This window comes from Narcine bancroftii, chromosome 7 (assembly GCF_036971445.1).
Source record: "Narcine bancroftii isolate sNarBan1 chromosome 7, sNarBan1.hap1, whole genome shotgun sequence".
NCBI lineage: Eukaryota > Metazoa > Chordata > Chondrichthyes > Torpediniformes > Narcinidae > Narcine > Narcine bancroftii.
Window position 1 is genome coordinate 42,415,617 of NC_091475.1, and position 16,166 is coordinate 42,431,782.

General features: G+C 41.0%; 1 protein-coding gene across 15 annotated transcripts in view; it reads right to left on the reverse strand.

The window, feature by feature from the left end:
* The window catches only part of cdkl5 (cyclin dependent kinase like 5), a 168,465-nt gene that overhangs the window by 94,906 nt on the left and 57,393 nt on the right, over window positions 1-16,166 (reverse strand). For 12 of the 15 annotated variants that reach the window (XM_069889827.1, XM_069889815.1, XM_069889825.1 and 9 more), the window contains one exon: window positions 8,131-8,176. In XM_069889827.1, coding sequence (XP_069745928.1) covers window positions 8,131-8,176 — 46 coding nt within the window. Of the gene's footprint in view, window positions 1-2,567; window positions 2,728-5,639; window positions 7,141-8,130; window positions 8,177-16,166 lie in introns of all 15 variants that reach the window. The other 3 variants (XM_069889829.1, XM_069889828.1, XM_069889830.1) reach the window with 3 other exon arrangements.

The window sequence follows — 16,166 nt, forward strand, 5'->3', positions numbered from 1 at the left end:
ATATGGGAAAGTTTTGGGTAATAAAATAAATTGGGATAAATGTGAAATTATGCCATTAACGGAAGGTGATTATATTTAATGTCAAAAGGATACTCAGTTTAAATGGCCAAAAGAATGTATTAAATTTTTAGTTATTTCTACGGATAATAATTTGAAAAATCTATACAAATTGAATTATTTACCATTACTTCAAAAGATCTAAGAAGATTTTTTTAAAATTGATGAATTTACCTATAACTTTAGTAGGAGGGGTTAACTGTATTGAGATGAATATGTTCCCAAGAATACAATATATTTTCCAAACATTACCTACTTTAATACTCAATTTTTTTTCAAGAATTGAATTAGTATGTAAGGAAATTCCTCTGGAAAGGTAAAATGTCAAGAGTTTCTATAGAGAAGTTAACATGGAAATAGGAATTGGGAGGCCTATATCTACCTAACTTTAAAAATTATTATCGATTGGCTCAAATGAGATTTTTCGCTTCCTTTTTTGAAAGGGAAAAATTGGCATGGGTTAAAATAGAATTAAATAAAATAGGAGAGAGAAAAGCAGACGAATTGAAATTAATGGTTGGTGATAAAGATACACCTATTATTGAAACATTTGATTGATATATGGAATAAAAAAAATGATGAAATTGTTGTAAGAGGATGTATATTACCTAAAATGCCTTTGATTCAAAATCCTCATAGCTTTTTCAAAGTCAATCAATTTCTTGATAGTTGGTTTCATAAGGGGATTATAAATGTTGAAGATTGTTATGAAAAGGGTTAATTAATGCCATTTGAGCAATAAATATGGTACAACTCATAAAACTCCTTTTTTGTTATTTCTAACTAAGAGCATATTTAAGGGATATGTTATGACCAACCATATTGTTGCTTAGTTGTACTGAAGTAGAACTCCGTATTAGAAGAATTATTAAAAAGTTTAATTCTATGACATACTCTTCATTACAAGGAGGAACTTTTAAACGAGGAGTTCATGTCTAGACAAAGATGAGAAATAGATCTGAATATTGCAATGATGAGCAAATATAGGGAGATCTATGTAGGGATTGTATGATTAATACTATCAATGTAAGATATAGATTAGTTCAGTATAATTTTTTTACATGAGTTATATCTTACACCACAGAAATTGAATACAATAAAATCAGATTTATCGGATCAATGCTTTAGGTATGGTGAAGATGTAGGAATTTTCTTGTATTGAACTAGGTTTTGTCCTAATCTTTTGAGGTAGATTTATGGAATATTATGGGACATGCTACAGGAGTTGTTTTTCCACAAAATCCAGACTTATTTTTATTGGGAAATATTGAAGGAACAAGGCCTATATTAAAACTATCAATTGAAATTTGTTAAAGTAGTGTTAGCGAAGAAATGTATTGCCGATACTTGGAAATCAGATATATTTTTAGGTATGCCAAGATGCCATGCAAACATTCAAAGTTTTACATATAGCTTTAGAAATAAATATCCTTTGTTTTAGCAAATTTGGCACCCATATACCCAAATATTAGGCTTAAATTTGTAATAATGCCCTTTCTGTCCCTCTAGACCTGCGAAATTCTCCTCTAAGTTGTAATAAAGAATTTTTATTTGTGTGTTAGACAACATCTCTCTGTGAAATCCTGAAATTTTTCTTTCTTATTCTTTCTATATTTATATAGCTATATTATATATTTTATATTGACTATTTTGAGGGAGGGGGGTTTGGGAGGGAGGTGAATACCATCATGCATGTAACTTTTGATTTGTGTCTTTTGCAATCTATTAATTTATTAATTCTGATTACTGCATGTGTGGAGAAAATTTTAAATAAAATATTAAAAAATAAAATGGGAGTTGGCTGACAGACCATTTGAGCTAGTCTCACCATTTAATATGTTCATGGCTGATCATACGTTTTTCTATGCTACTTTTTATTACACTCTATTCCTCCATCTATTAAATATTTATCCATCTGCAGTTTAAATAGTTCTATTGATCCTGATTTCACAACCCAATAGAGAAGAGAATTTCAGTTTCATCACCATCTAAGAAATATATATGTGCCTCAGTTTTAAATAATTGACCTATTATCTTGTTATGTTTCTTAGTTTGAGAATCTTCCAATAGTGTAAATATCCCAAAATCTATCTTATCAAGCCCCCTTCTGATTTTACATGTTTCAATAAAATCAACCCTCGTTCTTCGAATCTCCAAGGAATACAGGCCCAAACTATTTTGTCTCTCTCTTGTTTGGACAACCCCTCAAGAATAAACCTGGTGAATTTTCCTTTGCACTATCTTCAATGTTTATCACTTTATCACGATGTATGCAAGATGACGCATTTTTCTTGTTTATTTCCCTTTGTGTGAAGATATTGTTTTATTATATTGTACATGTTGAATATTTATGGGTTTTGGAGGGGGGTGGGTATACTTTGAGTGGTCTGGTGATGGAACATATCAAATCATACCTCCCAGAGACATTGGATGCATTTCAATTCATCTACAGTTGAAACTGTTTCACTGACAATGCTATAGCCTTGTCCCTCCACTCCACCCTGACCCACCTTGAGAACGACACTTCATATGCCAGGTTGCTGTTCAATGTCTTGAGCTTGGTGTTTAATACAATCATATCTCAGAGGGTGGTAGAGAAGCTGCCCTTGCCAGGACTCGACACCTTTCTCTGCAACTGGATGCTGGACTTCCAAAAGGAAAGACCACAGTCTGTCCGGATTTGCAACAGAACATCGAGCATCATTACGCTGATCACTGGTGCAGCCACCTCAGGGGTTCAGCCTGCCCCTGTTCACACTGTTGACTGATGACTACAATGCCATATAATATCACTTCAGTGAGTTGGTGTGATTATGAAAGCCAGGCTCGAGCATAGTATTCAGCTGAGGTCTCGACTAGAGCATTGGCAAACATCCAAAAGACATAGTTTTAGCACCCCAAAATCTGCCTGAAAACTTGCTGCTGATGCTCTTTTATATCTTGATGAAAACGTTTTGTAGTAAAGGGTGGGTGAGATCAGTCTGGGGTAAGTTTGGATCAAGTCATGATACAATTTTTCTACACAGATGATAAATGCTTTGTTCCCTGCAGTTCTCAAGATGATGCAGTAAATTTACATAAGTTTAGTTACAGTCTCCAGTTAGTCAGCCATTGTTAATAAGCAAAAAAACCAAAGTGACTTCAAAGAGTGGAAAGATTCTACCTGTGTGGATGATGCAATTTGTTAAGTACAAATACATTTCCTCAATGTAGTGGGCAAGTCATTTGTATAAATGCTGAAACTCATTAGCGCAAAGGCACTACCGTGTTAGAGATACTGCACTTGATTTAACCAATATATGGCCCAAGGGTCTCCTCATGAAATGGCAGTGCTATTTTTTTTAAGAAAAAAGTAAAACGGGAGCCATGTAGCATACTGCTATGGTTATAGCTCAGGGTTAATGCTTAAAGAAAGAGGTTCACACCAAGAGACAATATTTGACACTGAGTTTATTCATCTATCTGCTTTGCCTTTTATAGGCTGATTCCCGCATCACCATGAGCGTGGCTTGTGATCTGCTGCGATCCACTGCTGGCGATTAGCTGGTTTAGCCTCTGCTATTGCAGCCTATAGTAACGGGCTGGTCAGCTCGCATGTCGTCTGTTCGATCGTCACATTTGACAGCCATTTTCTGTGTCGGTCTGCAGAATAGGTCATGGGCCGGTACACAACCCCCCTCAGAACCGACGATAGGAGTGTTTTTTTTTTTGGAGGCCAGCCCTTGCTCTGTGGGGTTGGATGAGTGACCAACTGGCTAAAGTCCAAGTGGGCCAGTTTTAGCCAGTCAACTATGAAGTTCTCCTCCCTGCCACTGATGTCCAACATGCAGGTGGAGCCATTTTGTCTGATGATGGGATGTGGCCCTTCATAAGGCCACTGGAGGGGTGGCCAATGTGCCCTGCATTGTACAAATACGTGCCCACATTCCTTAAAGATTTTTGGTACGAAAGTTCTGGCTTGGCCATGGGTCCTAGGGACAGTATGCTAACACAGGCAAGACAACATAGCCAACAGGAATTTCCCCCACCCATATCCTCGGATCCAGCTAAGAATTCACCTGAGATGACTAATGGCGTGCCTTAGACCAAATCGACAGAGGATGCGTCAAGATCCTCTTTAGGAGTGGTACAAATTCCAAGGAGGACAAAGGGAAGTTCATCGGCCTGGTTTGGTCTAGTGAGCCCGGCCATGAGGGTTGTCATGTACTTGAGCAACTGCTTAATAGACAGTGGCAACCGCTAGCCTTTCTCAGTAAACATTTCAGACCACCAGAGCTCAAGTACAGAGCCATTGATTGGGATTTGTTAGCATTCTACTTGGCAATATGGCATTTCTGCTACTTCCTGGAGGGCAGGAATTTTAAAATTTTCACAGACCACAAGCCACTCACTCATGTGAGTGGCACCTGTGGAACCACTCCACCAACCATTTGCCAAAGCAGCCCACAGGCTGGAAGTGAATTGCCCCCTCACCCCCGTTGGATATCAGATGTTCGGGGACCACAAAACGTGCCGCCCAGGTATTTATACAATGCCTATGCACATGTCTCCGTAGTAGTTTCTGCCAATGGTACTGCCCTGGGCGATCTGGTCAGCCGATCAATCTTGGTCAACAGATAACGTGTGCCCCTAGATATTAGTATGGAGCTCATAATGTCTATATGCACATGGTTGAACTGTCAGCGTGCTGGCTGGAAGGATTTAGCCGTGGGGGGGGGGGGTGGGGGGGAGGTCTTAATGTGTGTTTGAAACTTTGATGCCTGGCATTGCGTGCATTTTTGGCCCACTGAGTAACCTCTTTCTGGAGGCTGTGTCAGACATATCTACTGGCCACCACTTTTACTGTTGTCCTGATGATGGAGTGACCCATATTATTGCCAAGAGTCAAACATCCGCCTATTCCATGTGGCCAAAATGACAGGGCGAGGCCTACCGTTTGAACTATCACACAGCAATGTCCAGGTACCTGGGAAGATTTGGATGTCCTCTAGTTGGAGGCCAGTGAGTGCGGTCCAGTACACTGGGATGCTATGCTTCAGCCAGGGCTGTGTGGTCGATGCCTTGGGCAGGGGCGTCCACTGCTAGTACAGCTGGACGTGATAGAGCATTGGCTATCACGTTGGACTTGCTGGCAATATGCTCAATGTCTGTTGAGAATTCATAGGTATAGGATAGGTGCCACTGTGGTCTGGCTGACTACAGGTCTGAAACCTTGCTGAAAGCATGAGTGAGTGGCTTGTGGTCTGTGAAAATTTTTAAATTCTTGCCCTCCAGGAAGTAGCAGAATGCTAACAAATCCCAATCAATGGTTCTGTACTTGAGCTCTGGTGGTCTGAGATGTTTGCTGAAAAAGGCTAGCGGTTGCCACTGTCTATTAAGCAGTTGCTCAAGTACACCCCCGACTGTTGTGCTGGAGGCGTCCACAAGGGTGGCATTGGCCAAGCCGTCTTTAGCTGCCTGGAAAGCCTTAGCCGGCTCCTTTGTCCATTCAATGTTCTTCTCGAGTCCTGTCATGAGGGGGAATAAGGGGCTTGTGATGTAGGCCATCGCCAGTATAAAGTGGTGATAGAAATTTACCATACCTGCGAACTCTTGCAGGCCCTTCACAGTTGATGGTCTAGGGAAGGATCAAACGACGTCCACTTTTTCAGGCAACAGCTTGGCCCCGTATTGGTCAATGCAATGCCCCAGGAAATCAATTGTCTCTCGGCCAAACTGGCACTTGGCCGGATTGCTGGTTAACCCAAACCCACTCAGTCTGGAGCACAATAGACGTAAGTGAGCAATGTGCTCAATTCGGTTGTGGCTAGCTATCAAAATGTCATCTAAAGAAATGAAGAGGAATTGCAGATCCCGGCCCACTGCGTCCATTAACCTCTAGAAGGTTTGAACTGCATTTTTTTAAAACTGAAGGGCATGCATAGGAACTCAAACAAAGCGGATTATAATGGCAGTCTTTGCAGCGTCATCAGGGGGGACTGGGATCTGATGATAACCCCAGATGAGGTCCTAAGAAAATATCCATGCCCCTTGCAGGTTAGCAGTGAAGTCCTGAATATGGGGCACAGTATACCTGACAGGCATGGTGGCCTCGTTTAGGCAGTGGTAGTCTTGGAAAGGTCTCCAACGCCCTGCCCCCTTTGGTACTACATGGAGAGGGAGGCCCACAGGTTGTCGAAACACCATACAATGAGAGTTCCTCCATCTTCCGAAACTCTTCTCTATCAAAGGTTGAGCTTATCGGTGGAAATGCGCCACTCTATGGTGTGGAGGGGAGGGGAGGGCCCTCCATGTTTAGGCTCTGCCCATGTTTAGGCTCCAGCCATGATGAGGCTATGCCAAGTTGAAATGAGGCATAGCGATGGAGTGGAATTCCGCTAGGATTTGAGCAAATTAATTATTGGCCATAATGACAGAGTGCAGGTGGGGGGCAGTAATTTCAGAGCCATTGAACGAGAGGGTTTGGAAAGTCCGGGCATGTACCAGCCGATGCCCCTTAATGTCCACCAAAGATTTGGCCCCAAGAAAGTCAGCACCCAGTAAGGGTTGCTGTTCAGCCACCACTGTGAACTTCCACGTGAGACATTCATTCCAAAAGCAAAGGGGAACTGTGCGAGTGCCAAACGTCTGTATAGTAGAGTCATTGGCCATCCATAGTTCTTGGCCCACCTTCCCGCTGCATGCCTCAAAGCTGGATGAGGGAAAGAAACTGATTTGGGCCTCTGTGTTGACCAGGAAGTGACGGCCCAACAGGGAGTCCTGGACATGGAGGAGGCTGTGTGGTCAGCCGGTTGTGGCAGCCATCAACGATGGCCTGCTTTGGCGATCCCTGTAATGTGCAGGGGGTGTGGCATTGACAGACCTCGGAACTCCACCGTTGATGATAAAAACAGTACTGTTCACTGGTGGGGTCCATCCTGGCTGGTTGCTGTTGTCGAGTTGTCATCACCTGTTCCAGCGTAGCACAGGCTTCTCTCCTCGTGCCCACAGCACGTCCGCTCGGGCAGCTAACTTTCTGGAGTCATCGAAATCCTCTTCTGCGATGAGCAGCTGGATGTCTTCAGGCAGCTGCTCCAGAAAGATCTGCTGAAACAGAGGGCAAGAGGTGTGGTCATCGTTGAGAATGAGCATGTCGCTCATGAGGGCGTAAGGGGCCCAGACCCCCAAACCGTTGATGTGCAGCAGTCAGGCCACGCGCTTTGAGAGTCCGAAAGTCGGTAGCTCCTTGATGGCCATGTATTTCCCTTTCTCCAGCGGCTGCTGAAGGAAATTAATGATCCAGGCAATGGTGTCCTGGTCATGGGCGTTTACTATGTAGTAATAGTGTGCATCAACAGCAGAGATCTGGCGAATGGTGAACTGAGCCATGGCTTGCTGGAACTACACCCACAGTTGAGCCATCCAAGAGCCCGGCAGCTTCAATGATACCACATTGAATGCAGGCTGATCTCCCACTGGTGAGTCCAATGCACTGTTTGGACCAGTAGAGGTCATAACTGTAGCATGTTGCTACGGTTATAGCTCAGGGTTAATGCTCGAAAAAAAGAGGCTCACACCGAGAAAGTGTAGTCGATATTGAGTTTATTCATCTATCTAATCCGCTTTTTATAGGCTGACTGCCACATCACCATGGGCGTGGCTTGTGATCTGCCAGCCACGGATTAGTGGCCTTGTGATCCGCTGGCCCAGATTGGACCCCCTACAATCCGCTGCTGGCGATTGGCTGGCTTAGCCTCTGTTGTTGCGGCCTATGTTACAGGTTGATCAGCTCATGTCATCTGTTCAATCGCAACTTTTGACGGCCACTTCCTGTGTCGGCCTGCGGAGTAGGCCACGGGTAGCAGCAGCCACACCATAACATTATAGTTAATGAAGTTATGGTCAAATAAACTGGGATTTTAATGTAAAGCCACACATCAGAATTCAATAGCAGGATTTAAGTGATAAAATTGCAATTAATTTTATCTACAAAATATTTTCATTAATGTACAAGGGTATAACCAGCAGTTATATAACTTTACATTATCATGAAACAATTAATTAATTTGTGAATGCACTCAGGTTTTTACTTACCTTCACTATCCTTGAACTTCTTGATAGCCACAATTTCATTGGTTTCCTACAACAAATGATCAAAATTTGCATAAAATAAAATTCTATGATAAATATTTTAAAAACCATTGTTTTTATTTAACATTGGAACATTTACATTAAAAGATTTCAAAGAAAATCAACCCACTTTCTTTGTAATAAAAACAAAAATTCACTAAAATTGTAAAGTTTTCAAAGCTAGAAATGCTATAAAAGTACAATAGCAAATGGCACTTTAAACTACTACTGTAGATGTAAAAATATCTGATCGTAATGGTCCAAAATGGCGAGTTAAAAATTTGAATCAAATTTGTCTAATCCCAAAAGAAAATTTAGGGATTAAGTGATAAAGAAAACTGCTCCAGTAAAATAAAACGGAAGAACGTGGGCTCCATAAGTGAAATAATAATTTAAAGGACTGAAAAGAAAAAGATCTCCAAAATGTTCAGATGTTATCGACAAATAGTTAAGTTAATACAGCAATTTTTTTTAAAGTAATGAAGAGGATTTGTATAATTAACAGCTATGAAGTAGGGAACTTGGAGTTCTGCTAAGAAAAGGAGAGTAAGAAATACTGGCATTTGTGTAAGAAAACACTGGTTCTGCATTTATTCAAGTTTGGGAAAGGAGGGAATTTAAGTAATCAGGTCTATACTCCAATGAATAAATCAGGACCACATCAGCCTAGAAAGTAGCTTATGCTCACACAGGAGCTATGAGTGTAAATACATGATAAATGTTTCTTAAATACAAAGATGCAACCTTTGGAATACAGGTAAAAGGTAGGCCAACAAAAGACTGAGATCACACTTCACCTGTCCTTCTTTGAATACAAAACACAAGGTGTGTGTGTGTGTGTGTGTGTGTGTGTGTGAGAGGGTGGTTGGGTATGTGTGTGTGTGAGAGGGTGGTTGGGTATGTGTGTGTGTGAGAGGGTGGTTGGGTATGTGTGTGTGTGAGAGGGTGGTTGGGTATGTGTGTGTGTGAGAGGGTGGTTGGGTATGTGTGTGTGTGAGAGGGTGGTTGGGTATGTGTGTGTGTGAGAGGGTGGTTGGGTATGTGTGTGTGTGAGAGGGTGGTTGGGTATGTGTGTGTGTGAGAGGGTGGTTGGGTATGTGTGTGTGAGAGGGTGGTTGGGTATGTGTGTGTGTGAGAGGGTGGTTGGGTATGTGTGTGTGTGAGAGGGTGGTTGGGTGTGTGTGTGTGAGAGGGTGGTTGGGTGTGTGTGTGTGTGTGTGTGTGTGTGTGTGTGTGTGTGTGTGTGTGTGTGTGTGTGTGTGTGTGTGTTTACTGCAACTACTATCCATAAGCAGCTTCACCAAACTCACTGAAATCAAAGTAAAAGTTTTTTTAATTAGTTCATTGTTAAAATTTATGCTCTGATTATTAAGAGTCAGAAACGGAGAAGACAATTTTCTTTAATGAGTAGCAATGACTATTTTTAGCTATTTTGTTGTGCCAAAGCATTTAACCAGAAACATTTAGGTGCCAAACAGATGATGTGACATAATCTTTCCAATGAACTGAGTGGGTAAGTTTCTGGTCGGTAAATACCAAAAAAATCATTGTGTTATTGTCCAAACTAATTTTAAAATGAATGACAATATTGGTTCTCAAACACAAGGATTTCCTCATGATCTTTATTTATCACTGGACCGTTATTTCTGTTTCTGCAAAAATGAATACATTCAGATTATTTAGTGATTACTTATTAAATTGAGGCAACACCAGACTAGATAAAACTGAAATAGTTTTATTACATCGAATAATAAAATAGAAATTCTTCATAAAAGCTTAAAAAGCAAAAAAATATATAAATTGAGAAAATTATAATGAAAACAAATTTAAAATTAAAGAACCTCAATATTTCTATATAAAGCATCAGGAACAATGATTTTGATGCCAGCAATGCAGTATTTACAATTGCCTGAACATGACTGTCCATGAAACCTGATGAAACCTATGCTGGCTTTAAAAAAGACAACCATAATTGAATAGTTGCAATCACATCATCAGAGTTTCATAGCACGCAAACATGCTCTTCAACCCAACGTCTATTCTACCCAAGTTGTCTCCCTAAGCTCATAACATTTACCTGTGTTTGGCCCATATCTTTCTAAGCTTCTCAACACAAAGATGGCTATTTCTATTTCAAACCGAGAACTAGAGGAAAGAGCCTCAAGATCTGAAGGAGTAGATTTTGTATGAAGATAAGGAGGAACTGCTTTGCCCAGAGAAGTGAATCTGTGGAACACTGATCAAGGAAGCATATACCTGGTGGAATATATTTAAAACACAGATAGATTTTAGCAAAGTAGGGAAATTAAAGGTTTATGGGATAAAGGCAAATAAGTGGAACTTAGTCCACAGCCAGATCAGACAAGATATTACAAACGATGGAGCAGACTTCATAGGGAAATAAATGGTCTCCTCCTGTTCCTATTTTTTATGTTCTTAAAATTATTCTTGCTACTGATTTTCTTCATGGTGCCATCATGATCAAGGTAATTTCCCTTCTGATAATACCATTCAATAAATTGAGGCTAGGAAAAAAATATGGTGTCACATCAAGTCCAACTCACCCATCACATGGCTTCACTGACCTATTGTCCAATTTGAAATGCAGATCATTTCAAAAGCCTGAATCCACTTGTGTAACCTTGCTGAGCTTTTCAGTTAATTTCTGGCAGTAAAATCCATCCACAATGGCTTATTCTACATCCTTTTGTTTAATTTAATTCATAATCGTGCCAATAATGCTGTTGAAATAATATGCTCAAGAAAACCCTCACTCAACTGCTGACACCTCTCCATCACCCTTTCCTAGGAACATTAATGCGCAATACTTTTAAGATTCATTAACATAGATTATGCAGAAATCAGAGAGAGAACATTTAGTTTTTAGGAAAGGATTATGTGGAACATCTTCCAATGCAGTAAAACTTCTAGTATTGGGCATCTATGGGGATGGATAAATGCTAGATAAGTGTATTTTCCAGTCACTTGAGATTTTCTCTTACAATGCCCAATATATCTGCATTAAGGATAAACCAGTTAAAAAGACAAAATACCATACATAAACTGAACAAACTTCACTTGCACGAACATCAAAGCATTTTACTTGATTTTCAGTCATAATCTTTAAAAACATTTAATCACCACTGCATATGAAGGTTCCTCCCCATCAACGGAATTGCCCAAAAGACAAACAATAACATTATAGATTATCACCACCCAAGTTACAGGTAAAGCCTCTGTTTGGAGCAACTCATACGATGCAGGAATAAGGAGACGCTAGAGTCACCCCAACGGCGAGCATCATCTGTGGAATCTGCTGCCACAAACAATTGCGGAGGTCAAATCATTGGGTACATTTAAAACAGAGATTGTTAGGTTTTTAATTAGTAAGGATGTCAAAGGTTATGACAAGGAGACCAAAGATACATATATCAGGATGCTCTTTATCAACTATAATTCTGCATTCAAATCTATCACCTCCTTAAAATTGTCAGCAAACTCCAAGACCTAGGCCTCAATATTACACTGTGTAATTGGATCATGGATTTTCTCACTTCCAGATCACAATCAGTGATGATTGACAAAGACAGCTCCTTCACAATATCATTCAGTACTGGAGCACCACAGGGCTGTGTTCTTAGCCATCTGTTCTACTTGCTACAATCCTATAACTGTGTGGCTCGGTACAAGTCCTATTTACAAATTTGTGGATGATACTATGTATAAAAAGGGGCAATCAGGCAGCATATAGGAGGGAGATTGAAAGTGGCCGAATGATGCACCAACAACAACCTGGCACTTAATGGTGTATGATCAAGTAATCATTGTGAGATCAGAGGTGGAAAGGGTGAGCAAATTTAAGTTTTTGTGAGTCACCAACTTGAAGGATCGTCCCTAGACCCAACACACTGATGGCATCGTGATGAAAGCACATCAGCACCTCTACTTCCTCAGGAGTTTGCGGAGGTTTGGCATGACATTGGAAACTCTGACAAATTTCTACAGATGTGTGGTGGAAAGTTTGCTGACTGGCTGAAAAATGGTCTGGTATAAGGACACAATACCGCTGAGCGTAAAGCCAGGATATCACAGGCATAACTCTTCTCACCATTGAAAACATGTACAGGAGAGCAGCGCAATCATTAAGCACACAATATTCTCGTTGCTACCATCAGGAAAAGGCTATAGGTGCCACAAGTCTCGCAACACCAGGTTCAGGTACAGCTGCTACTCCACCATCATCAGACTCCTCAACAACAAACTCAATCAGAGACTCATTTAAGGGCTTTTACTTGTGCACTTTTATTGATTTTTGTTTCTCTTTGTCTTTTCTTTGGCTTGGCTTCGCGGACAAAGATTTATGGAGGGGGTAAAAAGTCCACGTCAGCTGCAGGCTCGTTTGTGGCTGACAAGTCCGATGCGGGACAGGCAGACACGATTGCAGCGGTTGCAAGGGAAAATTGGTTGGTTGGGGTTGGGTGTTGGGTTTTTCCTCCTTTGCCTTTTGTCAGTGAGGTGGGCTCTGCGGTCTTCTTCAAAGGAGGTTGCTGCCCGCCAAACTGTGAGGCGCCAAGATGCACGGTTTGAGGCGTTATCAGCCCACTGGCGGTGGTCAATGTGGCAGGCACCAAGAGATTTCTTTAGGCAGTCCTTATACCTTTTCTTTGGTGCACCTCTGTCATGGTGGCCAGTGGAGAGCTCGCCATATAATACGATCTTGGGAAGGCGATGGTCCTCCATTCTGGAGACGTGACCCATCCAGCGCAGCTGGATCTTCAGCAGCGTGGACTCGATGCTGTCGACCTCTGCCATCTCGAGTACTTCGACGTTAGGGGTGTAAGCGCTCCAATGGATGCTGAGGATGGAGCGGAGACAACGCTGGTGGAAGCGTTCTAGGAGCCGTAGGTGGTGCCGGTAGAGGACCCATGATTCGGAGCCGAACAGGAGTGTGGGTATGACAACGGCTCTGTATACGCTTATCTTTGTGAGGTTTTTCAGTTGGTTGTTTTTCCAGACTCTTTTGTGTAGTCTTCCAAAGGCGCTATTTGCCTTGGCGAGTCTGTTGTCTATCTCATTGTCGATCCTTGCATCTGATGAAATGGTGCAGCCGAGATAGGTAAACTGGTTGACCGTTTTGAGTTTTGTGTTCCCGATGGAGATGTGGGGGGGCTGGTAGTCATGGTGGGGAGCTGGCTGATTGTTTACATCTTTATTAATTTACATGTATATGTATCTTTTTTAAATTGTTTTTAATTTTTCACACTATGAACCATATTAACCAAAATACATACAAACATTTCCCACTTGAATATACACAGTGTCATTTTCTCCCCTTTCCCCCCCTCCCTTCCCTCCCTCCTTCCCACTCCCCTCCAAACCCATTAAACGTTCAACATATACAATACAATAAACAATGTCATTACACAATGAAAATAAACAAGAAAATTGTATCATCTACTTTTACACACTGGGTCAGTTCATTTCGTCTTCTCATTCTATCATTTTAGGGGGTGGAGGTCTGCGGTAGGCCCTCTCTGTTGTGTTCCATGTACGGTTCCCAAATTTGTTCAAATAATGTGATATAATTTTTTTAATTGTATGTTATTTTTTCCAATGGAATACATTTATTCATTTCCATGTACCATTGCTGTACTCTCAGGCTATCTTCTGATTTCCAGGTTGACATTATACATTTTTTTTGCTACAGCTAAGGCTATCATAATAAATCTTTTTTGCACTTCATCCAGTTTGAGGCCTAATTCTTTACTTCTTATATTACTTAGAAGAAAGATCTCTGGATATTTTGGTATGTTGTTTTTTGTGATTTTATTTAATACCTGATTTAGATCTTCCCAAAACTTGTTCACTTTCTCACTTGCCCAAATTGCATGTACTGTTGTTCCCATTTACTTCTTACAGCGAAAACATCCATCTGATAATGTTGGATCCCATTTATTTAACTTTTGGGGTATGATATATAGCCTGTGTAACCAATTATATTGTATGGTATATGTATCTTCTTGAGTACAGTTTTTTGCATTACCAATAAGTGGTAAGCCTCCCTTGCCCACAGAAAAAGAACTCAGGGTTATGTGATGACATGTATGTAATCTGATAATAAATCACAACTTTGAATGGAGTTGAGAAGAAAAATAAATCTGCCATGATCAAATTGTGGAGCAGACTCAATGGGCTAAGTGGCCTTATTCTGCTCTTACATCATATTACTTTACAGATACCCTCTGTAATTAACTGCTGATAATCCTTGCAATTAGCTTCGAAAGAAACTAGTTGAGAACTCTTGCTTCAAAAAAAAAGAATCTTATATCTGCACCCCCACGTCCCCAATGATCCCCTATGGACAGTATCCGAATATGACATGTAGGCTGCCTTCAGGAGAATGAATCCAAGGAAAGCATCCAGTCCAGATGGAGTACCCGGCCAAATACTGAAAATGTGTGCTGAAAAACTGGACAATGTATTCACAAATATTTTCAACATCTCACTTTGACTGGGTTTTGTACCCATCTGTTTCAAACAAGCCTCAACCATATCGGTCAAAATGATTACCGACCTGTGGTGATGATATCCACAGTGAATAATTGTTTTGAAGGCTGATGTTGAAGGATATCAGCTCCTGTCTGAGCAGTGACTTTGATTCTTTCGAATTTGCTTAACGCAGCAACAGGTCTATGGCAGAACCATCTTACTGGCTCCACACAAAGGCCTAGAAATTGGACAGCAAAGACGCATACATCAGGAGGCACTTTATCAAAGAGTGTTTGGCATTCATTCAACACCATCATCAGTTTAAAACTGATCAGCAAACTGCAAGACCTGGGCCTCAATACTCCATTGTGGAATTTGATCCCTCACCTCCAGATCCCAACCAAAGTGGATTGGCAAGAAGATCTTCTTCATCAGCACTGAGCACCACAGGGTTGCATAATTAGGTCCCTAACTTACTCGCTTTACATTTTACATGCTTGACCATGTGGCTCAGTACAACCACACCATCCACAAATTTGCCGACGATACCACAGTAGTGGGCTGTATAAAAATAATGAGTCAACATACAGGAGGGAGATTTGGTGGAAAACTTGGCTGAATGGTCTATTAACAACAACCTCTTTTTCAATGTCATCAAAACCAAGGAACTGATCACAGATTTTAGGAAGGGAAACCAGAAGTGTATGATCAGAATTTATTGTCACGAACATGTCATGGAATTCATTGCTTTGCATCAACATTATAAGTGCAAAATTGCTAATAAATTGCATTAAAAATAAAGAAAGAAACAAACAAACAAATAGAGTGTTGTAAAAGAAGAAAAAAATCAGGTAGTGTCTCTCTTTTATTGTCCATTCAGAAGTCTGAGAGCAGAGGGGAAAAAGCTGTTTTTGTACCATTGGGAGTTCATTTTCAGGCTCCTCTACCACTTTCCTGAAGGTAGCAGTGAGAAGAGAACATGGCCTGTGTGCTGTGAGTCCTTGAGACAGAGGCTGCTTTCTTGAGACACCGCCTTCTTTCAGATGTCCTTAATGGAACGAAGGCCAATGCCCATGAAGGTGCTGGCTGAATTCACAACTCTCTCTAGTCTTTTCCTGTCCTGTGAATTGACACCTCCATACTAGACAGTGATGCAACCAGTCACAATGCTCTCCATGGTACACATGTAGAAATTTGCAAGCCTTTGGTAATGTACCAAATCTCCTCACGAAGTATAGCTGCTAGTGAGCCCTCTTCATGATTGCATAGACATGGATGTCCCAGGATAGATATTCAGAGATGTTGACACCAGGAATTTGAAGTTCTTCACTCTTTCCACTGCTAACCCCTCAATGAAGACAGGTTATTGTTCTCCTATTTTTTCCCTTCCCAAAATCCACAATTAGTTCCTTAATTTTGTTAACATTGAGTGTAATGTTGTTGTCGTGATACCACTCCACTGATCTATCTTACTCCTGTACACTTCCTCATTGCCATCTGTGAGTCTACTG